Below are 13925 nucleotides of genomic sequence, written 5' to 3' on the forward strand. Positions count from 1 at the left end.
TGAACCGGACAGTAAAATATACTGCTGGTGTTGGCACTGTTAAATATACTGCTGGTCTTGGTCCTGTAAAATATACTGCTGCTCTTGGTACTGTTAAATATACTGCTGGTCTTGGTCCTGTTAAATATACTACTGGTCTTGGTCCTGTTAAATATACTGCTGGTCTTGGTCCTGTTAAATATACTGCTGGTCTTGGTCCTGTTAAATATACTGCTGGTCTTGGTCCTGTTAAATATACTGCTGGTCTTGGTCCTGTTAAATATACTACTGGTCTTGGTCCTGTTAAATATACTGCTGGTCTTGGTCCTGTTAAATATACTGCTGGTCTTGGTCCTGTTAAATATACTACTGGTCTTGGTCCTGTTAAATATACTGCTGGTCTTGGTCCTGTTAAATATACTGCTGGTCTTGGTCCTGTTAAATATACTGCTGGTCTTGGTCCTGTTAAATATACTGCTGGTCTTGGTCCTGTTAAATATACTGCTGGTCTTGGTCCTGTTAAATATACTGCTGGTCTGGTCTTGGTCCTGTTAAATATACTGCTGGTCTTGGTCCTGTTAAATATACTGCTGGTCTTGGTCCTGTTAAATATACTGCTGGTCTTGGTCCTGTTAAATATACTGCTGGTCTTGGTCCTGTTAAATATACTGCTGGTCTTGGTCCTGTAAAATATACTCCTGCTCTTGGTACTGTTAAATATACTGCTGGTCTTGGTCCTGTAAAATATACTACTGGTCTTGGTCCTGTTAAATATACTGCTGGTCTTGGTCCTGTTAAATATACTGCTGCTCTTGGTCCTGTAAAATATACTGCTGGTCTTGGTCCTGTAAAATATACTGCTGGTCTTGGTCCTGTAAAATATACTCCTGCTCTTGGTACTGTTAAATATACTGCTGGTCTTGGTCCTGTTAAATATACTGCTGCTCTTGGTCCTGTAAAATATACTGCTGCTCTTGGTCCTGTAAAATATACTGCTGGTCTTGGTCCTGTAAAATATACTGCTGGTCTTGGTCCTGTAAAATATACTACTGGTCTTGGTCCTGTTAAATATACTGCTGGTCTTGGTCCTGTAAATGTACTGCTAGTTTTGGTCCTTTAAAATATACTGCTGGTCTTGGTCCTGTTAAATATACTGCTCGTCTTGGCCCTGTAAAATATACTCCTGGTCTTGGTCCTGTAAAATATACTGGTGGTCTTGGTCCTGTAAAATATACTGCTGGTCTTGGTACTGTTAAATATACTGCTGGTCTTGGTCCTGTAAAATATACTACTGGTCTTGGTCCTGTAAAATATACTGCTGGTCTTGGTCCTGTAAAATATACTGCTGCTCTTGGTACTGTTAAATATACTGCTGGTCTTGGTCCTGTAAAATATACTACTGGTCTTGGTCCTGTTAAATATACTGCTGGTCTTGGTCCTGTAAAAAATACTACTGGTTTTGGTCCTGTTAAATATACTGCTGGTGTTGGCACTGTTAAATATACTGCTGGTCTTGGTCCTGTAAGATATACTGCTGCTCTTGGTACTGTTAAATATACTGCTGGTCTTGGTCCTGTAAAATATACTGCTGGTCTTGGTCCTGTTAAATATACTGCTGGTCTTGGTCCTGTAAAATATACTGCTGGTCTTGGTCCTGTTAAATATACTGCTGGTCTTGGTCCTGTTAAATATACTGCTGGTCTTGGTACTGTTAAATATACTGCTGGTCTTGGTCCTGTAAAATATACTGCTGGTCTTGGTCCTGTTAAATATACTGCTGGTCTTGGTCCTGTAAAATATACTGCTGGTCTTGGTCCTGTTAAATATACTGCTGGTCTTGGTCCTGTAAAATATACTGCTGGTCTTGGTCCTGTAAAATATACTGCTGGTCTTGGTCCTGTAAAATATACTGCTGGTCTTGGTCCTGTTAAATATACTGCTGGTCTTGGTCCTGTAAAATATACTACTGGTCTTGGTCCTGTTAAATATACTGCTGGTCTTGGTCCTGTAAAATATACTGCTGCTCTTGGTACTGTTAAATATACTGCTGGTCTTGGTCCTGTAAAATATACTGCTGGTCTTGGTCCTGTTAAATATACTGCTGGTCTTGGTCCTGTAAAATATACTGCTGGTCTTGGTCCTGTTAAATATACTGCTGGTCTTGGTCCTGTTAAATATACTGCTGGTCTTGGTACTGTTAAATATACTGCTGGTCTTGGTCCTGTAAAATATACTGCTGGTCTTGGTCCTGTTAAATATACTGCTGGTCTTGGTCCTGTAAAATATACTGCTGGTCTTGGTCCTGTAAAATATACTGCTGGTCTTGGTCCTGTTAAATATACTGCTGGTCTTGGTCCTGTTAAATATACTGCTGGTCTTGGTCCTGTAAAATATACTGCTGGTCTTGGTACTGTTAAATATACTGCTGGTCTTGGTCCTGTTAAATATACTGCTGGTCTTGGTCCTGTTAAATATACTGCTGGTCTTGGTCCTGTAAAATATACTGCTGGTCTTGGTCCTGTAAAATATACTGCTGGTCTTGGTCCTGTTAAATATACTGCTGGTCTTGGTCCTATAAAATATACTGCTGGTCTTGGTCCTGTTAAATATACTGCTGGTATTGGTACTGTAAAATATACTGCAAGTGATGAGGAAACAAAGCCATGTTAGGCTATATAATACATCTGATGCTATATGTGACCTACAGTTCATTTACTCCAGTGAATACAGAAAGGTTCAAAAACAAACCGGTGTTACTACATTAATATCAAGTAATACTGTATCAAGGCCAATCTCTGCAGTACTTTTTTTTTACCTTTATTTTACTAGGCAAGTCAGTTAAGAACAAATTCTTATTTTCAATGACAGCCTAGGAATAGTGGGTTAACTGCCTGTCCAGGGGCAGAATGACAGATTTTGTACCTTGTCAGCTCGGGGGTTAGAACTTGCAACCTTCCGGTTACTAGTCCAACGCTCTAACCACTAGGCTACTCTGCCGCCCGGTATAGTTATCACAGTAAGCACCTCTGCAGTACTGTTGTATAATGATTACAGTAAATACTTCTGCAGTAAGGTAGGTATTTGTACAGTACATTTTCAAAAAGAAAACACGCAGCGAACTCTTTCTTTCTTTAAAAACATGCTGTATGTAAAATATTGTGCACTACAGCTTGGAAAATAATTCAATAATGTTTGTTTCCAACATTAGGACTGTTAAAGAAATCTGCTTCGTGTTTTGTTTCCTTGACACGATACTAACAAGTATCGCAATACTGGTATCGTCCCGGCCCTATTGGACAGTACAATAACCTGTTCTGTGGCTCACTCACCTTGAGCTTCTTGACATTGACACAGGGGTCGTTGGAGAAGCTCTCGGTGTCAGCAATCTGGATGTCTGCCTTCTCCAGCTCATTGGTCAAGTCATTCCTCACCTGAGAGAAAGACAAAGACAGAGAGAGGGAGAGAGAGAAACAGAGTCATCCTCATATCAGGTCTTATTTTTATAGTGCTTTCTTTACACATCCGTAAATTCTTAGTTGCTTACTAACAGCTTTCAGGGCCTACACCCCAAAGAGGCCGAGGAGAGGCAGTAGACAGTGGTAAGCAAAAGCTCCTTATTAGGAAGAAACCTTGAGAGGAACAAGACCAGACAGTGAGTTAGAGGGGATACTAGTTGGTGTTGTCCAGCCAGAGACACAGTAAGGTCTAATTGCACTGTTCTGCTCACAACAATATCCCTGTTGTCTATCTGTCTCCCAAATGGCACCCCATTCCTATTGCCCTGGTCAAAAGTAGTGCACTACATATGGAATATGGTGCCATTTGGGAAGCAGACCATTTCTAACTGATTCCAGATCAGTCTGGAAGCATCCTGCCCGTGGACCATCTCCAGTGGACCCTGCACCCCTTCTGAGATATGGACAGACTTCAGTTATTTATCCCTTAATTTAGTCTCTGTATCCCCCCAGCAGAAACTATTCCAGAAAGGAAAATTGCTCCTTGGTTCCCGTCGAGTCTCAAGCACTCGATAATAAGCCGAGGAGGCAGTAAGCTGCGTTTGTTTCTTAGCTAATGCTGCTGAGCTAATGTTGACTTAGTGGTATTTTAGGGACACTGGGGGAAAACATGCAGCTGTTACTGCTGAATGCAGCATGGGGGAGACACAGTAGGGTATAGAAAGATCCCTATTTGTTGAGAGGTAATGCATACTGTGTGTCTCATAGTAGCCCCATGTGTGTATGAGCGAAGAGAGAGAGAAAGCAAGAGAGAGAGAGAAAGAGGGAGAGAGAGAGAGAGAGAGAGAGAGAGAGAGAGAGGGAGAGTGAGAGCTAGAGAGAGAGAGAGAGAGAGAGAGAGAGAGAGAGAGATTAAGGTAGAGAGAAGAGACCTCTTAAAGTGAAGAGTTAAGCAGAGGGGCTGCATGGCTCCAGGGAGGAAGGGAGGAGGGGTGCAGCAGAAGGCTGACCGGCCGTCTCGGCGAGAGGGGAACTCCAGAGGGTTAGTGGGTTAGTAACCACAGAAGGCCCAGCCATGGAGGGTGGTGAGTACGCTACAGTATGATGTGATGAAATGCATAATGCAGTTAACGCTGTGGTGACCTGTCAAGTGAACCAGAATAGACACATAAACAGGAAGCATTGTGAGTTAGCTACAGGAAACACTACAGTGTACTACAGTGATAGCTAGGCAGGTGAAAAAGGCTTTTAGAACCATGTGGTCATTGTGTGGGGTGTGTGTGTGTGTGCGTGTGTCTGTGGGAATGCATGTTTGTGCTTCAGTCAGTCTACTTTACTTGTAAACAGCATATCTAGGACATATTGGCCACCTACTGGTCTAAATTCATTGGGAGGCCAATATATATTTGATGCATTGAGCCATCACAGTGGTAGGTAATGGCTGTAGGGAGGTAGATAATGGTGTGAAGAGGAAGTGGTTTGCCTCCCTGTGCCATGTTGACTCCCGTAGTGGTTCATCTTACTGTGGACTACACCATGGCGGTGTCCCAAATGGCACCCTATTCCCTATGTAGTGCACTAGTTCTTACCAGGGACCATAGGGAAACCTATACAGCTCTGGTCAAAAGTAGTGCACTACACACAGGGAGTAGGGTGCCATTTGGGACGCAACCTAGGCATGCAGTCCTCTCATTCTTCCTGATTCATTATCTCACAAACTCCTAGCTATAACTCAACCACCAATTCCTTTATGCTAAATGTCCAGTATTTATCCCAGCTACAACAATATTCACTGTTGAACTAAGGCCAGGTCAACACACACACACATGTAGGAACGTGTGCAAGATCACATGAATGCAAACACACCGCAGATGGATTTGTCCACTTCCATCAGGAATGGAAGGAACACTACATCTAACTAAAAGAAAGAGCTTGAGAAAGAGAAGGAAACCGTCTGTCAGCGTGTGCAAGTGTCTCCTTGTTTATGTCTGATTTGGGCCTGTAGATCCTGGAGACCATCAGAAGACAATGTACTAGCTTGTCTGCTCTGAGTTGACTTATTATTCCTGAAGAGCAAAGCCAGGTTGTATTGATCCAGTAATGCTGCCCTGCTGTTGTCTACACGTAGCAGAGTGTTTAAGGAAAGTTAGACAACATGGTTCCATGAGAGTGAGTTATGAGTGTGTGTGTAGGTGGTTGTGTATGTGTGTGTATGTGCGTGTGAGTGTATGTGTGTGTATGTCTCTCTCTCTCTCTGTCTCTCTGTGTGTGTGTGTGTGTGTGTGTGTGTGTGTGTGTGTGTGTGTGTGTGTGTGTGTGTGTGTGTGTGTGTGTGTGTGTGTGTGTGTGTGTGTGTGTGTGTGCGTGTGTGTGCGCCTGTGCGCCTGTGTGTGCGCCTGTGTGTGTGTGTTTTGTGTGTTTTTGTGTGTGTGTGTGTGTGTGTGTGTGTGCCTGTGTGTGTGTGAACATGTTTTTCTTGCAATTTAATGTGTGTATCTTAGTTGAATAACAGCTACTTTATATTCACAAAAACACATTAAATAAGCTCCCGGAGACGTCTTCCATTGTGAAGTCCCCAATTCAAACACATTAACTTTCCATTAGACACACAAAACCCACCTCAGCCATTTATACAAACAGAGACACGGTGTTCACACACACACACACACACACACACACACACACACACACACACACACACGGCAGAGCCATTACTGAACACCAGTCCACAGTAGTGAGCTGTGGAGAGCACAGTGTGTTTGTGTGCACCATGCAGTGGGTCTGTATTTACAGTATTGTTGTCATGATACCAGAATTTTGACTTCTATACCAATACTATCTTAAGGCCATGAGACTGTTAAATAGTCATCACTAGCCTGCATCCACCCAGTATCCTGCCCTGACCATAGTCGGCTACCACCTGGTACCTTAAAGGCTGGTCACTTTAATAATGTTAACACACTGTTATACCCATTTCATATGTATATACTGTATTGCTGCATATATTTATTTAACCTTTATTTAATTAGGCAAGTCAGTTAAGAACAAATTCTTATTTACAACGACGGCCTACCACAGCCAAACCCTAACCCAGACGACGCTGAGACAATTGTGCGCCAACCTATGGGACTCCCAATCACAGCCGGTTGTGAAACAGCCTGGAATTGAACCAGGGTCTGTAGTGACAACTCTAGCACTGAGATGCAGTGCCTTAGACCGCTGCACCACTCAGGAGTACATACATATACTATTCTATTCTACGTATTCTTCACATATACTACATATTCTAACCTATACTGTCCATAATGTCTATATATCCCATCACACACACATATATATATACTATACATACACTATTGTTCAAAAGTTTGGGGTCACTTAGAAATGTCCTTGTTTTTGAAAGAAAAGCACGTTTTTTTGTCCATTAAAATAACATAAAATTGATCAGAAATACAGTGTAGACATTGTTAATGTTGTAAATGACTGTTGTAGCTGGAAAATGCACATTTTTTTATGGAATATCTACATAGGCGTACAGAGACCCATTATCAGCAACCATCACTCCTGTGTTCCAATGTCACGTTGTGTTAGCTAATCCAAGTTTATCATTTTAAAAAGCTAATTTATCATTAGAAAACCCTTTTGGAATTATGTTAGCACAGCTGAACATTGTTGTCCTGATTAACCTCTTGAGTGTAGGGAGCAGTATTTTGATGTTTGGATGAAAAACGTACCCAAATGAAACTGCCTATTTCTCAGGCCCAGAATCTAGAATATGCATATAATTGTCAGATGAGGATAGAAAACACTCTAACGTTTCCAAAACTGTCAAAATATTGTCTGTGAGTATAACAGAACTGATATTGCAGGCGAAAACCTGAGGAAAATCCAACCAGGAAGTGTTGTTTTTCCTGAAACCTCTCTGTTCCATTACATGCCTTCCCTCCATTTAAAGGGATATCAACCAGATTTCTTTTCCTATGGCTTCCACATGGTGTGAACAGTCTTTAGGCATAGTTTCAGGCTTTTATTCAGAAAAATGATCACATCGCACCATTAGATGGCTGGGTGCCAGCAGAGTTTTGCATGCGTGAGCAGCTTGGAACAGACATTTTCTCTCTCACTCCTATTGAAAAAGCTACGCTCCGGTTGAAATATTATTGATTATTTATTGTAAAAACAACCTGAGGATTGATTATAAAAAACGTTTGACATGTTTCTACGAACTTTACGATACTATTTGGAATTTTCGTCTGCCCCGTTCTCACCGCTCGAGCGTGTGGATTTCTGAACATAACGTGCCAACCAAATGAAGGTTTTTGGATTTTAAAATAATCTTTATGGAACAAAAGGAAAATGTATTTTGTAACCGGGAGTCTCGTGAGTGCAAACATCCGAAGATCATCAAAGGTAAGAAATTCATTTTATTGCTTTTTTGACTTTCGTGACCAATCTAGTTTGATGCTAGCTGTTTGTAATGTTTTGTCTGCTGAGAGAGATGTCCTAACAAACGCTTGGATAGCTTTCGCCGAAAAGCTTTTAATTTTTTTTTTATCTGACACGCCAGGTGGATTAACAACAAGCTAAACTGTGTTTTGCTATATTGCACTTGTGATTTTATGAAAATTAAATATTTGCAGTAAGTTAATTTGGCACTCTGTAATTCAGCGGCTGTTGCCGAAAATTATCCTGCTAACGGGATGGGTGCGCCAAGAAGTTAAAGAAGCAATAAAACTGTCCTTCTTTAGATTAGTTGAGTATCTGGAGCATCAGCAGTTGTGGGTTCGATTACAGGCTCAAAATGGCCAGAAGCAAAGTTTCTTCTGAAACTCGTCAGTCTATTCTTGTTCTGAGAAATGAAGGCTATTCCATGTGAGAAGTTGCCAAGAAACTGAAGATCTCGTACAACGCTGTGTACTACTCCCTTCACAGAACAGTGCAAACTGTCTCTAACCAGAATAGAAAGAGGAGTGGGAGACCCCAGTGCACAACTGAGCAAGAGGACAAGTACATTAGTGTCTAGTTTGAGAAACAGACGCCTCACAAGTCCTCAACTGGCAGCTTCATTAAATAGTACCTGCAAAACAGCAGTCTCAACGTCAACACATCTATGGCTCTGAACAAACTTTATTTGACTCTTTGCAAACTGGAACCCATTTATCCGGAGGCTGCATTCATTGTAGCTGGGGATTTTAACAAGGCTAATCTGAAAACAAGACTCCCTAAATTTTTCAGCACATCGATTGCGCAACCAGGGGTGGAAAAACCTTGGATCATTGTTACTCTAACTTCCGCGACGCATATAAGGCCCTGCCCCGCCCTCCTTTCGGAAAAGCTGACCACGACTCCATTTTGTTGATCCCTGCCTACAGACAGAAACTAAAAAAATAAGCTCCCACGCTGAGGTCTGTTCAACGCTGGTCTGACCAAGCTGACTCCACTCTCCAAGACTGCTTCCATCACGTGGACTGGGAGACTAAATAACTTTTTTGCCCGCTTTGAGGACAATACAGTGCCACTGACACGGACTGCAACGAAAACATGCGGACTCTCCTTCACTGCAGCCGAGGTGAGTAAGACATTTAAACGTGTTAACCCTCGCAAGGCTGCAGGCCCAGACGGCATCCCCAGCCGCGCCCTTAGAGCATGCGCAGACAGCTGGCCGGTGTGTTTACGGACATATTCAATCAATCCCTATACCAGTCTGCTGTTCCCACATGCTTCAAGAGGGCCACCATTGTTCCTGTTCCCAAGAAAGCTAAGGTAACTGAGCTAAACGACTACCGCCCCGTAGCACTCACTTTCGTCATCATGAAGTGCTTTGAGAGACTAGTCAAGGACCATATCACCTCCACCCTACCTGACACCCTAGACCCACTCCAATTTGCTTACCGCCCTAATAGGTCCACAGACGATGCAATCTCAACCACACTGCACACTGCCCTAACCCATCTGGACAAGAGGAATACCTATGTGAGAATGCTGTTCATCGACTACAGCTCGGCCAACACCATAGTACCCTGTGCAGACCCTGGACCCCACACTGTGCAACTGGGTACTAGACTTCCTGACGGGCCGCCCCCAGGTGGTGAGGGTAGGCAACAACATCTCCACCCCGCTGATCCTCAACACTGGGGCCCCACAAGGGTGCGCTCTGAGCCCTCTCCTGTACTCCCTGTTCCCCCACGACTGCGTGGCCACGCACGCCTCCAACTCAATCATCAAGTTTGCGGACGACACAACAGTGGTAGGCTTGATTACCAACAACGACGAGACGGCCTACAGGGAGGAGGTGAGGGCCCTCGGAGTGTGGTGTCAGGAAAATGACCTCACACTCAACGTCAACAAAACTAAGGAGATGATTGTGGACTTCAGGAAACAGCAGAGGGAACACCCCCTATCCACATCGATGGAACAGTAGTGGAGAGGGTAGCAAGTTTTAAGTTCCTCGGCATACACATCACAGACAAACTGAATTGGTCCACTCACACAGACAGCATCGTGAAGAAGGCGCAGCAGCGCCTCTTCAACCTCAGGAGGCTGAAGAAATTCGGCTTGTCACCAAAAGCACTCACAAACTTCTACAGATGCACAATCGAGAGCATCCTGGCGGGCTGCATCACCGCCTGGTACGGCAACTGCTCTGCCCACAACCGTAAGGCTCTCCAGAGGGTAGTGAGGTCTGCACAACGCATCACCGAGGGCAAACTACCTGCCCTCCAGGACACCTACACCACCCGATGTTACAGGAAGGCCATAAAGATCATCAAGGACAACAACCACCCGAGCCACTGCCTGTTCACCCCACTATCATCCAGAAGGCGAGGTCAGTACAGGTGCATCAAAGCTGGGACCGAGAGACTGAAAAACAGCTTCTATCTCAAGGCCATCAGACTGTTAAACAGCCACCACTAACATTGAGTGGCTGCTGCCAACACACTGACACTGACTCAACTCTAGCCACTTTAATAATGGGAATTGATGGGAAATTATGTAAAATATATCACTAGCCACTTTAAACAATGCTACCTAATATAATGTTACATACCCTACATTATTCATCTCATATGCATATGTATATACTGTACTCTATATCATCTACTGCATCCTTATGTAATACATGTATCACTAGCCACTTTAACTATGCCACTTTGTTTACATACTCATCTCATATGTATATACTGTACTCGATACTATCTACTGTATCTTGCCTATGCTGCTCTGTACCATCACTCATTCATATATCTTTATGTACATATTCTTTATCCCCTTACACTGTGTATAAGACAGTAGCTTTGAAATTGTTAGTTAGATTACTTGTTGGTTATTACTGCATTGTCGGAACTAGAAGCACAAGCATTTCGCTACACTCGCATTAACATCTGCTAACCATGTGTATGTGACAAATAAAATTTGATTTGATTTGAACAGTGAAGAGGCTACTCCAGGATGATGGCTTCCCGCTAGCTGCTAGCCACAGCTCGCTAGCTGTCTAGAGCATATTGGACTGTTAGCTGTATAGATCCATCGGCCAATTTCTTGGGCCACAATACCTATTTTGTCAATTGCTACTCGGAACCCTACTAATCAATCACGATTGGTCTATCTACGTCACCGCATGTGGTGGCTAAAACAGACTTTCCTCCGTGGAGACATCCCTGTAAGGCCCTTCTGCTAGCTTCCTAGCCCCGGTCTGCTAACTTGCTAACCCCGGCCTGCTAGTTGTCTGAATCTCCTTGTCTCCAGCCAGCCCAACTACTCACTGGACCCCTATTGATCACCCGGCTACACATGCCTCTCCCTAATATCAATATGCCTTGTCCATTACTGTCCGGGTTAATGATTATTATCTTATTTCACTGTGGAGCCTCTAGCCCTGCTCAATATTCCTTAACCTCCCATTTAGTTCCACCTTCCATATATGCGGTGACATCACCTGGTTTAAACGTCTCCAGAGACAATATCTTTCTCATCATTACTCAATGCCTAGGTTTACCTCCAATGTACCCACTTCCTACCATACCTCTGTCTGTACATTATGCCTTGAATCTATTCTCTCATGACCAGAAACCTGCTCCTTTTACTCTCTGCTCTGAACGCACTAGACGACCAGTCCTGATCCAGGCCCTGCAGTGCCTAGCTCCACTCCTACTCCCCAGGTGCTCTCATTTGTTGACTCCTGTAACAGTAAAAGCCTTGGTTTCATGCATGTTAACATTAGAAGCCTCCTCCCTAAGTTTGTTATATTCACTGCTTTAGCACACTCTGCCAACCCGGATGTCCTAGCCGTGTCTGAAGCCTGGCTTAGGAAGCACACCAAAACCCCTGAAATTTCCATCCTCAGCTATAACATTTTCCGACAAGATAGAACTTCCAAAGGGGGCGGTGTTGCAATCAACTGCAGAGATAGCCTGTAGAGTTCTGTCTTACTATCCAGGTCTGTACCCTAACAATTAGAACTTCTACTTTTAAAAATTCATCTTTCCAGAAACAAGTCTCTCACCATTGCCGCTTGCTATGGACCACTCTCTGCCCCCAGCTGTGCCCTGGACACCATATGTGAACTGCTTGCGCCCCATCTATCTTCAGAGCTCGTGCTGCTAGGTGACCTAAACTCTGACATGTTTAACACCCCGGCAAGCCTACAATCTAAGCCTGATGCCCTCAATCTCACACAAATTATCAATGAACCCACCAAGTCTTAAATAAGCATGCCCCATTCAAATAAAATTTAACCAGGAACAGATATGGCCCTTGGTTCTCCCCAGACCTGACTGCCCTTGAAGAGCACAAAAACATCCTGTTGCGTTCTGCATCATGCAACTTTTCAGGGAAGTTTTTTCAAGCAGAAATTTGCATCCTGTGGCACAAACTCAAAAAAGTTCTGGGACACTGTAAAGTCCATGGAGAATAAGAGCTCCTCCTCCCAGCTACCCACTGCCCTGAGGCTAGGAAACACTGTCACCACCGATAAATCCACTATAATCGAGAATTTCAATAAGCATTTTTCTACGGCTGGCCATGCTTTCCACTTGGCTACCCCTATCCCGATCAACAGCACTCCACCCCCCACAGCGACTCGCCCAAACCTCCCCCACTTCTCCTTCACCCAAATCCATATAGCTGATATTCTGAAAGAGCTAATAAATCTGGTCCCCTACAAATCAGCCAGGCTAGACAATCTGGACCCTCTCTTTCTAAAATGATCTGCCGAAATTGTTGCACCCCCTATTACTAGCCTGTTCAACATCTCTTTTTGTATCGTCTGAGATTCCCATAGATTGATGTAAAATATATCACTAGCCACTTTAAACAATGCTACTTAATATAATGTTTACATACCCTACATTACTCATCTCATATCTATATGTATGTACTGTACTCTATATCATCTACTGCATCTTTATGTAATACATAAACTATGCCACTTTGTTTACATACCCTACATTACTCATCTCATATGTATATACTGTACTCTATACCATCTACTGCATCTTGCCTATGCCGTTCTGTACCATCACTCATTCATATATCTTTATGTACATATTCTTTATCCCTTTACACTTGTGTGTATAAGGTAGTAGTTTTGCAATTGTTAGGTTAGATTACTCGTTGGTTATTACTGCATTGTCGGAACTAGAAGCACAAGCATTTCGCTACACTCACATTAACATCTGCTAACCATGTGTATGTGACAAATAAACTTGATTTGATTTGAAAGCTGACGCAGTCATCCCCCTCTTCAAAGGGGGTGACACTCTAGACCCAAACTGCTACAGACCTATATCTATTCTACCCTGCCTAAGGTCTTCGAAAGCCATTTCGAATCCCACCGTACCTTCTCCGCTATGCAATCTGGTTTCAGAGCTGGTCATGGGTTCACCTCAGCGACGCTCAAGGTCCTAAACGATATCATAACCGCCATCGATAAGAGACATTACTATGCAGCCGTATTCATCAACTTGGCTAAGGCTTTTGACTCTGTCAATCACAACATTCTTATTGGCTGACTCAACAGCCTTGTTTTCTCAAATGACTGCCTCGCCTGGTTTACCAACTACTTCTCAGAGAGAGTTCAATGTGTCAAATCGGAGGTCCTGTTGTCCGGGCCTCTGGCAGTCTCTATGGGGGTGCCACAGGGTTCAATTCTCGGGCCGATTCTCTTCTCTGTATACATCAATGATGTCGCTCTTGCTGCTGGTGATTCTTTGATCCACCTCTACGCAGACGACACCATTCTGTATACCTCTGGCCCTTCGTTGGACACTGTGTTAACTAACCTCCAGACGAGCTTCAATGCCATAGAACTCTCCTTCTGTGGCCTTCAACTGCTCTTAAATGCAAGTAAAACTAATTACATGCTCTTCAACTGATCGCTGCCCACACCTGCCCGCCCGTCCAGCATCACTACTCTGGACGGTTCTGACTTAGAATATGTGAACAACTACACATACCTAGGTATCTGGTTAGACTGTAAACTCTCCTTCCAGA

The 13925-nt window shown here is 43.5% G+C and overlaps 1 protein-coding gene across 1 annotated transcript in view; it reads right to left on the reverse strand.

Moving 5' to 3' along the window:
- LOC112229230 (gamma-aminobutyric acid type B receptor subunit 2-like) overlaps positions 1 to 13925 on the reverse strand; it is a 363149-nt gene that overhangs the window by 148015 nt on the left and 201209 nt on the right. Inside the window, exon 4 of the mRNA XM_042310315.1 lies at positions 3309 to 3410. Coding sequence (XP_042166249.1) covers positions 3309 to 3410 — 102 coding nt within the window. The remainder of the gene's footprint in view (positions 1 to 3308; positions 3411 to 13925) is intronic.

This window comes from Oncorhynchus tshawytscha, linkage group LG31 (assembly GCF_018296145.1).
Source record: "Oncorhynchus tshawytscha isolate Ot180627B linkage group LG31, Otsh_v2.0, whole genome shotgun sequence".
Classification (NCBI taxonomy): domain Eukaryota; kingdom Metazoa; phylum Chordata; class Actinopteri; order Salmoniformes; family Salmonidae; genus Oncorhynchus; species Oncorhynchus tshawytscha.